This window comes from Nomia melanderi, chromosome 2 (assembly GCF_051020985.1).
Source record: "Nomia melanderi isolate GNS246 chromosome 2, iyNomMela1, whole genome shotgun sequence".
Lineage (NCBI taxonomy): Eukaryota > Metazoa > Arthropoda > Insecta > Hymenoptera > Halictidae > Nomia > Nomia melanderi.
Window position 1 is genome coordinate 4,485,001 of NC_135000.1, and position 15,773 is coordinate 4,500,773.

At 35.0% G+C, this 15,773-nt stretch overlaps 4 protein-coding genes across 15 annotated transcripts in view; 2 read left to right on the forward strand and 2 right to left on the reverse strand.

Annotated features, from left to right (window-relative positions):
- The window catches only part of LOC116425916 (protein meiotic P26), a 17,160-nt gene extending 11,114 nt beyond the window's left edge, over positions 1–6,046 (reverse strand). The window contains exons 1-13 of one of the 8 annotated variants that reach the window (XM_031974210.2): positions 5,806–6,046; positions 5,596–5,659; positions 5,426–5,481; positions 4,702–4,964; positions 3,459–4,283; positions 2,953–3,284; positions 2,411–2,615; positions 1,842–2,334; positions 1,599–1,766; positions 1,271–1,521; positions 833–1,190; positions 452–684; positions 1–333 (exon numbers count right to left, since the gene is read on the reverse strand). The exon at positions 1–333 is cut by the window's left edge and continues 11,114 nt beyond it. In XM_031974210.2, coding sequence (XP_031830070.1) covers positions 229–333; positions 452–684; positions 833–1,190; positions 1,271–1,521; positions 1,599–1,766; positions 1,842–2,334; positions 2,411–2,615; positions 2,953–3,284; positions 3,459–4,139 — 2,826 coding nt within the window. In that variant the 5' untranslated portion in view covers positions 4,140–4,283; positions 4,702–4,964; positions 5,426–5,481; positions 5,596–5,659; positions 5,806–6,046 and the 3' untranslated portion in view covers positions 1–228. The other 7 variants (XM_031974215.2, XM_031974213.2, XM_031974216.2 and 4 more) reach the window with 7 other exon arrangements.
- A 119-nt stretch (positions 6,047–6,165) lies between these two features.
- LOC116425918 (calnexin) lies at positions 6,166–10,620 on the forward strand. 4 transcript variants are annotated; one of them, XM_031974220.2, is made up of 9 exons: positions 6,166–6,573; positions 6,686–6,726; positions 6,954–7,206; positions 7,264–7,559; positions 7,631–8,290; positions 8,384–8,524; positions 8,665–8,790; positions 9,439–9,690; positions 9,998–10,620. In XM_031974220.2, the coding sequence occupies exons 3-9, from the start codon at positions 6,963–6,965 to the stop codon at positions 10,052–10,054; spliced, it is 1,776 nt and encodes a 591-aa protein (XP_031830080.1). In that variant the 5' UTR covers positions 6,166–6,573; positions 6,686–6,726; positions 6,954–6,962; the 3' UTR covers positions 10,055–10,620. The 4 variants fall into 4 exon arrangements, with proteins under 4 accessions (XP_031830080.1, XP_031830079.1, XP_031830082.1 ...); XM_031974219.2 differs by lacking the exon at positions 6,686–6,726 and having other exon boundaries at positions 6,167–6,573; XM_031974222.2 differs by lacking the exons at positions 6,686–6,726; positions 8,665–8,790 and adding an exon at positions 9,187–9,309 and having other exon boundaries at positions 6,169–6,573.
- Mtmr6 (Myotubularin related protein 6) lies at positions 10,425–14,703 on the reverse strand. Of its 2 annotated transcripts, none has more exons than XM_031974446.2 (13): positions 14,523–14,703; positions 14,140–14,253; positions 13,874–14,036; positions 13,658–13,815; positions 13,457–13,582; positions 13,225–13,359; positions 12,950–13,082; positions 12,654–12,880; positions 12,329–12,579; positions 12,122–12,262; positions 11,918–12,044; positions 11,581–11,850; positions 10,425–11,322 (listed from the first exon to the last, which is right to left on the reverse strand). In XM_031974446.2, exons 1-13 carry the CDS (start codon positions 14,544–14,546, stop codon positions 11,179–11,181), a joined length of 2,013 nt encoding a protein of 670 aa, XP_031830306.1. In that variant the 5' UTR covers positions 14,547–14,703; the 3' UTR covers positions 10,425–11,178. The 2 variants fall into 2 exon arrangements, with proteins under 2 accessions (XP_031830306.1, XP_031830304.1); XM_031974444.2 differs by having other exon boundaries at positions 14,517–14,703.
- Positions 14,704–14,735: 32 nt separating this feature from the next.
- Positions 14,736–15,746, forward strand: APC10 (anaphase-promoting complex subunit 10). Its single transcript, XM_031974462.2, has 3 exons — positions 14,736–14,882; positions 15,052–15,304; positions 15,396–15,746. The coding sequence occupies exons 1-3, from the start codon at positions 14,867–14,869 to the stop codon at positions 15,685–15,687; spliced, it is 561 nt and encodes a 186-aa protein (XP_031830322.1). The 5' UTR covers positions 14,736–14,866; the 3' UTR covers positions 15,688–15,746.
- The last annotated feature ends 27 nt before the right edge of the window (positions 15,747–15,773 follow it).

The window sequence follows — 15,773 nt, forward strand, 5'->3', positions numbered from 1 at the left end:
TACAGACTATTAAGGCTGCATGCTGCACTTGCTTTACTATTGCTTTGATAGGCCCGAATCTCAAAAGAACTTCGATCGCCACCAGGCATTACTTTTTTTCAGTTTTTTTTATTTCTTCTTTGTCGATTTAATCTTTCGTTGAGAGCAGAGCGATTTTGTATTTTCTCACAAGGAAGTTCCACTTGCGGAAGATAATTGTGACGTACTTGATTGGTCTGCTTCCTCGCTTCATGATATGTAAAGAGTGTTCAGTACGAGGACGTGATGATTATTTTTAGCCAGCGTTACGATATATCCCTCGGAAGTTATTTTCAAGCCGCAACATCGAGAAACCTGTAAAACGTCGTTTGATTCGTTTGTTTCGTATTACCGGTGTAAGATATATAATTATAATTATACGATTAAAATTTCTTCCCTCGTTTAACGGATTTTTAATACAGTAAACATTTACCTTAACGTATGGACATTCGAATTCTGAAATCAAGGAACCGTCTCTGGAGAAAACGGCCACGTGAAAACGATTACCGTGCGAATCTCCTATCAATATGTCGCCTGCATCGCTAATATCTATCCCGTTTGGGAAATTTGTTACGTTGTCACAGCCAATGCGACGCAAAAACTTGCCTGACTCGCTGAACACTACCACACAATGTCCCTTGAAGTCGCACACAAAATATTCTTTACCTGTGAAACGTATAATCCATATAATAATCACACCTTTCATGGTTAATTATAAGTAACAATATTGTATTTTGTAAATAACAACATTGTATATCATATAAGTACAATAATAATAAGTTCTTAATAGCTGTGTATATTATTAATTTCTTACCACTAATTGCAATATCACTTGGTTCCCTCATATATTCACTGCAGTCAAACCACCTACACAAGGCTCCTATTTCGTTGATCACAAACACTGTTGGCGACACACTATCAACAGCCAAAATCTGACCCTCGCTAGTGACAGCTAGGCCAGCTACAATATCGATGTAACGAATTGCTATCTTCTTAATAAAATGACCGTTCTTTGTAAATATTTGCATTCTGGAACGTTCATTCCCGCGGTCGCAGACAACGAATTTCCCACTGTTTCGCATAACGGCAACTTTCCTAGGATACCACAGTTGTCCTTCCTCTTTGCCAGGAACACCAAATTGGAATTTGAAAACACCAGTCTTATCAAATATCTGCAAGAGGATCGAATGAGTCCATTGTTTCGTGTATTAATACCAAAGGTATAGCATGACCAATTTTTATTAACGCGTACTTGAATTCTATGATTATTCGTGTCGGCGACAATAATGTCTTCATCAGCGCTTAAACAGAATCCATGGGGTGAACTGAATTGACCTTTACTGGGGCCTAACTGCCCGAATTTACAACGGATATGCATGGGCGTGAACTTTGCATTATTCGAACGTGGATGAGCGTAATTCCCGGATCCAGAACCAGTCACGTTGCCAACACTGTTCCCCACTGCTACAGGTATGTTATGCATCGAATCGCCCATTAAGTCGTCTAGAGGAAAATATTCATTATAAGAAAATAAATCACTTCTTTTCTGTGATAAAAAGAAACCTTCAGTAATATCTTACCAGCACTCTGTGAAATTATCGGAGAAGTGGAGGATGATAGTGACTGAAACCCTCCATTTAAAAGACTGTTGGGAGCTAGACTTAAATTTGGTGTATCCACAATTGCTGGTGATGGACCTCTGCCCAATACCAAACCACTGCCGCCATTGATCGCAGGATTTCCAAGATCTGCGAAGATAAATAAATGGAATTATAATCTTAGTCCTTATTTTGAGAAGTTGCAAAATAATATTATTTCCTCACCTTGATTGCCAAGCGTGTTCCCTAACTTAGCCAAAGCTTGCAGATTATTAATTGCATGACTTGTGGAACTTAGATCACCAGCGAACAACTCAGCCAAAATGAAAGGTTGAGTTGGGTTAGGGCTTGAAGCGGGTCCAACCACATTTGTGTCTCCAACCATTTCAACCTTTTCTGCTAAACTGGCTAGTTGTTGCAGATTGTACTCTTGAATACTGGTAAGGCCATGGATAGGACCTGGGGGAAGGGATACAGGTGGCGGTGGAGGTGGAATATTCTGAGGACTGGATGTCGGAGGTATAACAAATGAAGGTTCACCTTCAAACGAAGATTGCATTGACGCAGGAAGAGATATGGGAGACCTTATGCTAATGGAACGCGGACAACCCATCGAAGTGTGAACAACTTGTTGACTCGTACTCACTCCTGGGACAGTGGTAAGTGCCTCACTTTTTACGACTGGTGTACTCTCGGTGTGAAATTTTCCAAACACGTCCTACAAATATTCATGTATGTTTTTTCGAAATTAATCTTTCTTTCGAGGACGAACATTTTAAGAACACAAGATTTACCTTCACTGTTTCTTCAAATTGATTGTAATCAGTCTGAAATTCGATGGAAAAAGAAACATTTGGCTTCGGTGTATTTTTTATTAAATTCGTTAACTGAGTTCCTACGATCCGGCGAAGTGCTAGAATCTCCACGGCGTCACCGTATTCCAAAAGTCTGGAGGTGAAACGACAGGCATTTTCTATCTTCTCTACAGTTTTTTCAACACTGAGCAAGAGAAAACGAATAAATAAATAAATTGATCAAAGAACATTGAACCCTTAAGTATGGACATGAATTTAACATTAACAAGTATGGAAGTTTAAAAATTAACGATTAATGTTAAATATTCCCGTTTGTAACAACTAATAAACAAACTTATTGTATTTATCTGTTTTTACTTATATAAATATCTCTACTTAGCAATAGTTTCAACTGTATAACGAAAATTTCACTGATTTCAAAATTCCCAATATTTTATATAGGGGTCTGTAAGATTGCAAGTCCATACTTAAAAGTTAAAGAACATTTAACGTATAATGTTCAAAAAATAATTTTGGCTGACCTATGAAATGAGTCCATTATTTCCAATTCTCTATCAGAATGCAATTTTTCTAGCTCATCCAAGGCATTATCCCGGCATTTTTCTAATATAGCTTTGTAACTTTGAAATGTTTCTATAATCAGATCTTTCGCCTGGTCATGTTGAGCTTGAAGTTCTCTAAGTGCATTGTCCAGTTGAGCAGACACCTGATCACAATCGGCAATTCTCGCTTTACTTTCATTTACTAATTTGATTAATTCTTCTTTTTGGCGTGGTTCTGCATCTAGCAATCGTTCGTATTGATGATCTGGGGCTTTATGTTCGACAAGCAAACACTCATTACATATAGGTTCCTAATAATTAAAAAAAATGGCATATAATTTTTTGGTTTATTCTAAAGTACTTTTTAGACGCAAAAATTGATATTATTTTCTAACGCATTCCACCATAATCCATACGATGTACGGGCCCAGTTATATATTTCAATACGTTTCAATATGTTACACCATATTAAAAGAAAAATTTACCTGACAAGTGTAACAGTAAAACTTCATATTCTCAGCAGGATGACATTCACAAAAAATAGGTTTGTGTATTGGTACAGTTTCGTTGGATTTCTTTAAATCTTCAAAGGCGACTACCTTGTGGCTTTCAAAACAGCGCATAAACTGGTGTGCACAGTCACAACTTGGGCACAAGAAGTTGGCACAGTCCGAACACCGCGCGACCGCGCTATCTTTGGCTTTGCACGAGGTACATAGTACAGCCATGTTTTCGATCGCAGACATGTCAAGTATATTAGTTAGAACATAGTCGCAAGTGAGCGATGCGGCACCCTTAGAACTAATGGAAGTTTCTTGTTGACAGATAGGACAGACGAGTACCGAGCTGACCTTTGGGTCACCTGCCTCGTCCATCAAAAGCTTATCCAAGCAAGCCTCGCAAAACACGTGAAGACAAGAGAGCACTCGTGGCGAACATAGTTTGCCCATACAAATTGCACACTCTTGATCACCATTCTCATCGGTACCACAGTTAATTTCCTCCAAAGCATCTCCGGGACTGGATGTTTCATTGCAGCTGGTAACTGAGTTAATATTACGTTCGCTAAAAACATCTCCATTCTCAACCTCTTCACTCTGTGCGATACCAGTTCCAGCTGGGACCGAAGCTGTTCCAGATGGAACAGCCACCATAGATAATGCCATTCCGTGATCTTCCTCCTGTTTGTATAGCGGTGATCTCTTTCTCGTTACGAAATAACTCCCGCTGACCGATAAGGCGAGATATCTCGTGAGACTGAAATTCCCGTCGTTCAACGGTTCCGCTTCAACAAACGGGTAGACGAATACCTGTAAAAAAAAGAAGAAGGGACTAAGGAACAGAAGAATCCTCGCAAGACAACTGTTTCAGGGAACGAGGTATGAAAACTGAGACATCGCAGCATCGATCGTGACCATGAAAACAAAACACTGTGTCACGGTCCGTTTCTAGAAAGAAATTCTCTATTGGCGAATAAACGAAATAACGAACGTATCGAGATATCTTGGCACGCATCGAAAAAAGTTGAATTAACGCGCGAGACGATTTAGCAACGAGCTTCCGTCTTTGGGGGTCTCTCGCCACGCTAGACTTTTTTTTTTTCTTCTCTAGGTGAATATTTTTTACACGCACGACGAAACGAAAATTTCTACCTCGTGTCACGACGCCTGAAATCCTTTTTTTTCTATCGCATTATGCGACACTTTCTTGTTGATGTCTTATGCTTACCACAGGGTGAGGGGGAGGGAGAGCTCGTATTAAATCTTCGTTTTGAACACGACCAACGTTTGGGCTCGCTTCGTGTCCGTGGTACTAGCAAACATTATTATCGATCACACGACTATCACCGACTCGTTCGTGATTGTACACGGCGATTGTTTCGATATCAATTGTTATCGACGCCTCGACCGCCAATATTTCGGGCTCTTTCATATGTAGAGCGGAGAAATAAATCATTCGAATCAAGAAGAGTTGACCCCAATGCAGGAGCCCTGCACAAACAATTAATGCAATGATGGGTACATTTATAGAGCGTCCACGAAAATTGTAGAATTCTCCTATAAATCTCGTTCAGGCGGCCAATAGGGTGACACCTGGTGACAATCGGGTCAACCATACGATATCATGGCCAGACACATTTTTAACGATTCAAATTATAACATTACGCGCATGATTTTACATTTTCACGATTTTTTTAATTATACCTCTACCCCTGTCGACTTTTGGCGTGATCTCGCAACCTCTTGAGAACAAAAATGGCGATTAGTTTGAACCAATAAGAGTAAAGATGAACCTCTAAAATTTCGCCATGTTGCGGAGGAAAATTGTAATATTCTCAAAATAGTCGCAGTAATGTCGAATGGAGAATTTATTTTTCCAACGTGAAGAAAAATCGTTGTCGTTTTCTTCGTTCGAAGAATACGATGTTTTAGGTTAAAATCTTATTACCTACTTTTAACGTGTGAATCCAAGCAAAATCGGCTACCTTTCTTGCTACGGGTTTGCTTCCTGTGCAATGGAATTTTCAGTTTTAATTTCATTAACAAATAATCATTTTATTCATGAACTATAAAGTAGCATCTAGTGGCAAAATATTGGAACTACACATAGAACGTTCCTTACATGTATATGTAAACTGCTGCATATTTCCAGGAGTGATTCTTGGTTCAGTTACATCGCTAGGTGGCTGCAACATTTTAGTTAAATTGGTTATATCAATCGGTCTATCGTGAAACACGATAATCGAAGAATATTATTACTAATTGTTAACGGGAATTATTGATATAAAATAAAATCGTACGAATGAAGCGGATTTTTAATTATAATTCATACCTAATTTCTATGGTTTAATCATTCTAGAACTATCGTCAATGAACAAAGATGTCGCTGCACATTCGAGACCAGTGGTTTCCAACCACAAATTTCGCTCTCGTGAAAATTTAGCCAAAAAAATATAATTTTCATTTCTTTTCCCTATGAAATTATAGCAATACCAACTACCATATTTTTTGTAGATTTTCATTTAAAATATAGTTAGGAATCAATCACAAATTCCCTGAAATTTTTATTTTTGTTAAAATATAAGAATTCTCTTCTATCACCGTGCATATGATTTGCGTTGCTTTGGGTAATTCCTTGGGAGCCCGATTGGGAATCACTGGCGATTGAATTTTATGGGTACGATGTTCAGGGGGAACGGTGTATGTCACATGCATATCACACGTCAGAATAAACGAACCGACGAAATTCGTTCAGGGCTTGTCAATTCTTTTTCCATTTGAAGGTGGATCGTCAACGGAAGATCGACAGTGAAATCGGTTTCGCAGGACCGAAGGCTCCAACGAAAGCTTCTCGATAATTCAATTAATTTAATTACAAGTGGAATAGAATTTTCCCCTTGCTCGCCTTGTTTCCGGCATTCTCGCTACTTTTTGGAACGCACGCACGCTCGCAAGATATTCTCTTTACGTGTAATTCAATTACTATTATTACTTAATTGAATAAATAAGTCACGACTGGGTCGAGCCCGAGACGTGGCTTTCTCATCAGACGATATTCGTACAGGAATCGATGCTCCGCAACTGAACTACCACGAATCCGGTAAGAAAAATTTCATTAAAGGTAATGTTATGTTTTCATACAGGGTGTCCCGTGTAAGAGCCGTCACGAGAGATTAGTAGCTATCTTTAATTGTGAAAAAATCTTGTTTCAGAGAAAAGTGTGATTGTATATCTGCGCGAGTAATCTCTCAAGGCTGGTGCTTTTTATCTATTTTCTTTTCCTAGAAATATGGATGCTATTTCAAAATTATCAAAGTAGAATTGCTTACCATTTTTTCGATCTAGATTAATGCAAACAACTATGTATACATTGTATGATGCAATGCTCTATCAAATTTATCTTTTATTATTTTTAATTTGAAATGGAATGGAATGAATGAGATACATAATTTAAAATTTTGTCTTCATTTTTGGTTTTAGGAATATGAGATGGCCAGACTCGTAGTGAATGGAATTATTTATTTTTGTGTACTGTGTAGTGTTATCAGAGCTAACGAAAATAATGATGACGATGTCCAAGATGTAGTATCAGAAATAGTATATAAAACTCCAGAAGTGTCTGGGTTCGCGTATTTCGTAGAAACATTTGATGATCTTGAAAAATTCAAGAGGACATGGGTTCCTTCAGAAGCTAAGAAAGATTCTGTGGATGAGGATATAGCGAAATATGATGGTATGTTATTATATACTTCTTGAATACAACATTCTTTAATGTTTATTTGTTTTATAGGAATATGGTCTGTAGAGGAGCCCAAGAAACACGCGCAAGAGGGCGACTTAGGATTAGTGCTTAAGAGTAAAGCTAGACATGCTGCGATGTCCGCTGTATTGTCTGAACCATTCTATTTTAAAGATAAACCTTTAATAGTACAATACGAAGTGAATTTCCAAGAAGGTCAAGAATGTGGAGGAGCTTACTTAAAGCTACTTACATTGGATCCAGAACATGCAGATCTGAAGAATTTTCATGACAAAACTCCTTATTCTATAATGTTCGGTCCTGACAAATGTGGAAATGATCATCAGGTATACAAAAAAGAAAAGTCTGCTTATTACATAGTCATTCTATATACTAATTTTAAATTATGTTTATTTAGTTACATTTCATATTCCGGCATAAAAATCCTCTGAATGGTTCCATAGAGGAGAAACATTGTAAAAAGCCCAGAGAACGTTTGGAAGACTTTTTTAAGGACAAACAACCTCACCTATATACCTTGATTATTCGTCCAGACAACAGCTTCGAAATTAAAGTAGACAATAAGGTTGTGAACTCTGGTTCACTACTGGATGACTTCACTCCCCCTGTGAATCCACCATTGGAGATAGAAGATCCCACTGATGTTCAGCCCGAGGACTGGGATGACAGGGAAAAGATTCCAGATCTATCAGCTGTTAAGCCAGATGACTGGGATGAAGATGCCCCAGCACAAATTGTAGACGAAGATGATATAATGCCTGAGGGATGGCTCGAAGATGAACCAACCATGATTCCTAATCCTGATTCCGTTAAGCCTGAAGATTGGGATGTTGAAATGGATGGAGAATGGGAGCCTCCTGATATACCTAATCCAAAATGCGCAGATGCACCAGGATGCGGACCATATAAACAAAAGATGAAGAAGAATCCACGGTACAAAGGCAAATGGTCACCGCCCTTAATTAACAATCCCAATTACAAAGGGAAATGGAAACCTAGGCTGATACACAATCCTAATTACTTCAATGACGAGCATCCGTTCCAAATGACGCCTATCGTATGTTTACCTTCTCTAATATTACACTCTAATATTATAACTATTTTAAGATCTTACAATGTAAATATCACATAGAAAATTTGTATTTCGTAGTTCGCTGTTGGTTTCGAACTCTGGTCTATGTCCACGGACATATTCTTCGACAATATTATAATTACTGATAACGAAGAAGTAGCAAAGAAATGGGCCGACGATACATTTGAAGTACGTCGTGCCAGAATCGCGGAAGAGAGTGTGAGTAATTTGTTTTTTATACTTAAGGACTCTTTGATTGAATAATTTTCACGTATCGTCTAAGAAGGACATTAATGAAGATAGGAGACAAGTACTTATATGTACGTGTAAATGTGATATATGTACGGTATACTATGCAGGTAACTTTATGGGGTCGCATTTTAAAAGCTACGAATTATAGACCAGGCTGGTGGGCGCTGTATATCTTGTACTGCGCGGTACCAGTTGTATTATATATTTGGTACTTACTGAAACGATTTCGTGAGGTACATTTGATGATTACTGAAATTATTTGCTTCTTACAGTATTTATACGAGAGTGTAAATATTAATAGTACCAAAGCTAAGCAATTTATCATTGACATACTTGTATAGATAACCTGCATATTAGTGCAAAGATAACATAAACATACAGGGTGTCGCAAAAAAATATTATCACACTAAAAACAATTTTTTTAGATAAAATTCAGCGTTTTACTAGCTAATAAAGTGTGGCAATATTTTTTTACGGCACCCCGTAGATTGTACATATACATATTTATCAATTATATTATCAAGTAGAAAGAATATCATCCAGAAATGTCTCACCGTGTAAATCGTACAATTGAATACCCGCATAAATTATATAACCATAATTTATAATTTCATAATTATTTTACATAGTGGAGCGTATGGCGTCAGATTGGTACATTTACAGCGGAACATCCGTGGATATGGGCTGTATATATAATAGCTGCTGGTATCCCTATACTGCTAGTAATATATTGTTGCTGCTTTGCTTCTCAGGTATAAACAATCATCAAGCCATAAAGATCCAAATTGCTGATCATAAGAACTATGCTTATTAGAAGTAGAAGTATACAGTGGAAATAGTGACAACAGGGAAAGCGTGAAATTAATCAATTGACTTTGTAGGATAAATACGAATTAAAAGACGAAGATAAACAGCCTCTAGATATAAATGAAGAAACAGCCTTGCAACAGGAAGAAAATGAAAATCAAGCAGCTAGCAGTGAAACTGAGGAGAAAACTGAGGAGAAAATTGAGGAGAAAACTGAAGAGAAAACTGAGGAAAAAACCGAGATGACAGAGGATGAAATTGAGAAAGCAGTCGATGAACCTGATAAAAACGAAGGGACTGAAGAAATAATAGAAAGCGAAGAGAATGTTAGTAGAAGATCAAGTTAATATTAACCCTTTGTACTCGAAAGTTTTTCACCAGAAATATTCAACGCTTTCTGACGAGATACGGATGATATATTTTGAAGCTAACTTGAAGAGGAATCACATGTAAATTAAAGAACAAAACTATTTTATTTTGATATTTTACGTAACGATGCATCCTACGAAGTTTAATATTAAATGTCAAAGTGTATAATTTTCTTGTATCGAATCAAATGGCAACCAGTAGTGTGAAGGGTTAATTGAAATAATTAAATTGTTTATGCTATAATATTTATTCATTTGATTTCAGAGTAAGTCAGCGATAGGTGAAGATGGACCACGACGAAGAAAACCAAATAAAGAATAGAGCTTATTGAAATTTAAATGGAAAAAAAATTCGTATTACTAAGATATTTATGCAAATCTTTCACATTCCACGCAACACTCGCCATTGTGTATTTAGGGTTATCAAATGCCCAATAGAATGCAACGCGATCACTAGGAAACAGTTCTTTGCTCCAGAACATTATGCGTACTCGGTTCAAATTCGATTTCATTATATCATACTCTAATGCGAATGATTTTTCACGTTGAGCATGTTTCACGTATGAATGATATAATATATAAAACAAACAGAAAAAAAATTTGTAACGAATGATGTTCAGTGTAACTATTTATGCCTTAATAATATGTAGTAAAATAACTTTTATTATTGTATACTGAAGGTGAGTAATAGAATAGATTTATTCACGATTTATGTGTAAGACAAAAAAAAAAGGATTACGTACAATTAAATTAACAATTTTCAGTTATCGTTATCACAGACGTTTACATCATTCAATGTAACTAATCTTTTTTTAAAAATAATTTGTTTAACTCCTTTTGCCATTACGTTAATAAAGTGTACAATGTGAATAAATATGTATCATATAATGTTATATATTATTTATAACTGTTAAGTTTGGAACATTGAAGAGTAATTAAAACGATACATTATGAAAGTCTATTTTGTTCTGTAATTAATCAAGGAAAGATTCTAATTTTAAAGGTACAAAAAATTTATTTTCCAATGAAAAACTTCGATCAATAATTCGATTAAAGAACTATTAATTTAATATTATGAGCGATAGACGAGTCGACGTAAATATTAAATAAAAACAATCTTATTGAAAAAAAGTGTTATTGTGCATTCTTATAAAAATATTAATATAATACAATTTGCACAAAATTATGTTTATTTTTAATACTTCTTCACATCTTTTTTCCTTTTATTCAATGTTTGACGTACTTTGGTTTTGATATATTTAAAAAAGAGAAAGCAGGAAGAAATGTAAAATATACAATTTTTTACTATCAAGTTTAAAAGAAAACATTCGTTTAAAAAGTATTATTTCTATTTTCTTCATCTTAATTAATCTTAACAATACATTGTTTAATTAATGTACATCTTAGGTACAAATCACAAATTTAAGTATTTAAGGAAAAACTGACTTAAGGACTAGTAGATGGAATACTGGAATTTTGAGTACATGACTTACAAGTGGGCACTGCACGTTGTGAAAGATGACCAGCGAGAACAGTATGATCACCCATGCACCTGGTGCACAGTACTTCGCCACATGACCAACAATGGTGCTAAAAAGTTCATTTCAGTTATTTTTCAACAATTCAATAGTGCCGTTAGAAATGAATTTCGAGATATTTAAAGGTGTATGTTTGAATAGATTAAACAATATTTTTTATTACGTAATTATTTCAAGAAATATTTAGTCTCGAAAAATAAGAATTTATTATGACTATGTAATGTTACGTGTAACTTATAAGGAAATATAATGTTTGATGCTCGAAATGACACACCATTTTCAAAATTAAGAGCACAATTGTATTACACACCTTTCTGTTAAATGCGTCGAATGTGGTAGAACATGAACATTCTTCCATACTTCTAGCTGATTTCCAATCTAACGCAACCGTCTTCAATTCATTTTCTAACTGATTAATTTGAATTTTATTTTGGTTCTTTTCCTCGTGATTCGTTGTGTTTTCTATGATCGTTTCGGATAAAGGATCTTTAACATACATATTATCATACTTATGTTTCCCTTGGACACCTTTTCTTTGGACATTGTTCGAATTCAGCGTTGAATTCAAGGCACCTACTCTCTAAATAGTTACTAATTAGATCAAAGACGGGATAAATAAAATCGTAAAAATTAGATAATATTTATACCTTTACAAGAAGCTTTACATGATCTTCCAGACAACTGGTATGATCATGCATTGTTAACAAATAATCTTCGTATGTTTCTCTAGGATGAATACCATTCTCAAACCTGAAATACATTCCTCGCCATAAACTGCAAAATTATCGAGGTTTGACATATAATTCGTTTCCTTTAAAAATATGAACGTAAATAATAATTTTGTGTATTACATGATGCTCTGTGGAACCAGTTTTGGTTGAAGAACGCTGCTGGATTCGTCGTTATGACGACTACACTTGAAAAGCGGATTTATGTACTCGTGCATATTATTTGCCATTTCTCCCCATAAGGAATACGTTCTCTCCGATACTCTGAAAATAATCGGAGTTGTAATTTATAATATACATATACGTGTAATAAACGAATCGTTTTTATACCTCAATATCTGCCTTTCCTTTTCGGAGTTTCCTATAAAAGTGCCATGCTGGCAGCTGTGCACATGATCGTGAAGAGTCAATAAGAAGAATTCATTAAATTGAAATTTATATGGATACTGTTGCAATAATTGATACGTCGCGTCAATGAACTGTGTGAAAATCGGCGCTAATTCTTTATTATCACAGATGACGTGACCACAACGGTTACTGAATTTATGTCCAAACGACAACCAATCTTTTTCAATTAACGCCTGGAAATAATTGAACAGCATGTACAAAGTACATAAAACTGAGCAGCTTGTACATTAACGTTACTGGTATTTACTTGAAAACCTTGGATCGTCCTGTAAAATGGATCCAATAAGAGGGCGCTTAGCGAACACACTTGTGCAGTACGATCCCAGCCGTCACTACAATGCACTACTACACTAACTCCATTTGAAACTGCTCGAGCAATGAACCAAGCAGCTTCTAATATAGATTTTATATGTTTTAACCATCCACTGTTTTCCAAACCATTTAAGAATGCACTCATCGAAGTTGTTCTTTGTACTAGACATTAATAGAAATATTTAAAACAACGAAGTGTTTTATCAAATAAAAATGAAATAGCAGACTTACACTCTATCAATTTGTTTAAGCTGGTTCTCATTACATGTATATTCTCGATACCAAAGAAATGAAACTTTATATTATCGTAAAAGTTCTCGTTTTCATATCCTTTCCCTGCAGCTTTGTTGGCAAAGGCATTAATCTGAACGAATAAAACGTGAACTTAATTTCTAATATTTCTAGAAATTAGGTAAAAAAAAAAAATGTTTCACTCAGATTTAATTATATAATAGTGAGAACGTTTACAATTACAAAAATACCTTGGTTGATGTTTATAGACTTACGCGCGGTCGTGTATCTACAACGTACATATACTTGGAATTAGGATTTGTACATAATATGTTGTACATTATTTGTTCGTCCTCAGGACATCGAGCACTGAATCCTGACAGAGGTTGACTACACCGGCAAATGGCGGCCTTTAAAAAAATAAGTGTACTTATAACTGGAAAATTCTTAAGTAATTTTTTCATGTTTTATTTTCATATATTAATATCATTAGTATATTAATCGAACCTTGTTAGAGTGTAAATATGTTAAAACTGGTAATCTTCCTCTACTTCTGAATTTTGCACTACCTATCAGAGTACTGTTAGTACTTGTGCTGGGCACATATAAATACTTGGGATAAGTGTCACAGAGCTGAAAACATATTTAATACATTTATAAATATTTATAGCATCTAAATGAAAATTGTATAAATAAGTTTTATCATACCTCGTAATTCCCATTTAAATAAGACAGAGACCATTCCTCGTTAGGAACACCCTGCCTCTGAAATTCACTTTGTAGATTAAAAAAATTCCATCCTGCATGCTGTGGCAGGGTGTCCCCGCTAGGTTGATAATAAAAGCAATAGAGATCCTCTAAATTTACTAAAAAAATGCAAGTTAAATTTTGATGTTGTTTTCTAATAAGTTTCATTAAATTTACCTGGGCAGGACAATTTGGATAGCGCTTGATATATATTATGACAATCTCGTTCTTTCGGAATAATAAACGTAACAATAAAAAAGTGTTTGCACTTGATGCATAGCGGCGAGCCTGTTGTAGTTAGAGGCTGCTTTTCTATATTAGAAATATGAGTGCATAAAACCTGAAATATATAATATAGCATTAGTACATTACCAATTCTTTTATAGTCATAGATTAAACAAATAAGGAGCTACTGTACATTGGTAATGTATTATACACATTACCCAAATCTTTTTCTTTCCACTTCGTTCGGTGAATATAAGATGAGGTACAGTCAAAAAAAGAGTTCCAACAGAGTGATTGTTACTATATTTATCTAAAATCCTTACATTTTCCACCTAAAACAGACAATAACAAGTGTAATATTTGAAAAAAATAACACTCTCACAATCGTCTAAATTTTCGATCTATATACTTTCTCTAACCAAATAAAGCACCGTTTTGCTTTGGAGTATATACTGTACGAAAATTTTTGTGTCTTTTTTCTTGTTTTTTAAAAGATAACAGAGAACAGTACATAACAAGAACGGTAAAATAACATATTGAGGCTAATATTTATTCGAAGCAATTTTGTGTAAAAATAATCGAAAATATTACGTACGAATACCTTTGGGATCTTTATTTGATCCATTTTATTATTTCCGTTCAAAATTGTTTACACTTGATGGACCATTTGACAAATTGAAAATTGGGTACCACTGAATTATCTTCCGGAGCAGAGGTGCTCATTTTACTGTTATCAAATATGCCTCCTACAGCTAACGTAGATGGCAGCAATGAGTTTATCACAACAGTTTTGACAGTTCTTGTTGTGAGTTTGGAAATAAATAATCTTTGTCCGTTCTATGGTAAAAGCTGCTTAATTTCGAACAAGGTTGATACTTTTGATCTAATAAATAATAAGAATTTGTAAAGATCTGAATTCGGTGTTCTAAATTATCCAAAGCTATTATGACTAACAAAGCTGGTAATGTAGATAATTTTTTATATTTCAATTTGTTAATTTGATATTTTATTTATTTGTAGACCACACAATATATCGTCTTAACCAATAAACTAAAAAATATGATTAAAAGCTTTAATAAGTAATTTAGAAACAAGTTTTTAAATAACTATTTGATATCCCATTAATTTAGGAGAAATAGATCCTGTACAAGAAGAATTGGCTGGTCATGTACGAGAAGTTGGAAATCATGCAATTTGGAGCTTATCCAGCTGCAAACCTGGTTTCGGAGTAGATCAATTGAGAGATGATGTTACAGAAACGTATTGGCAATCTGATGGTCAGCTTCCGCACTTAGTGAATATTCAGTTCAAGAGAAAAAGAACGATAAGAGATATTTGTATTTATACAGATTATAAATTGGATGAAAGTTATACTCCCAGCAGGTGAAAATATTATTGAAATGTGCGGAATGTTGTTGATACACGCAAAATTGCTTCATGTTTTATTAATCTTAATGACTTAAATTATTTCTAGAATAAGTATTAGGGCAGGTACTAATTTCAATGATCTTCAAGAAGTAGAAGTCATGGACTTGAATGAACCAAGTGGTTGGGTTGTAATTCCAATAAAGGATATAAACGATAGACCTATCAGAACATTTATGATACAGATAGCTGTAATAAGTAATCATCAGAATGGGCGGGACACGCATATGAGACAGATCAAGGTTCATAGTCCAACACAGGATATTCTTGGACCACCAGCTCCTTACATCCCAGGCCAGTTTCTTACCAATGAGTTCTTACGTTATGCAACAGTTAGATAAAATTGATTGCGATAAATATCTTCTTAATGTTAAATAAAAATTATTTACAAAACAATGAATATTTTTGTTTTGTACACTGACAGTTA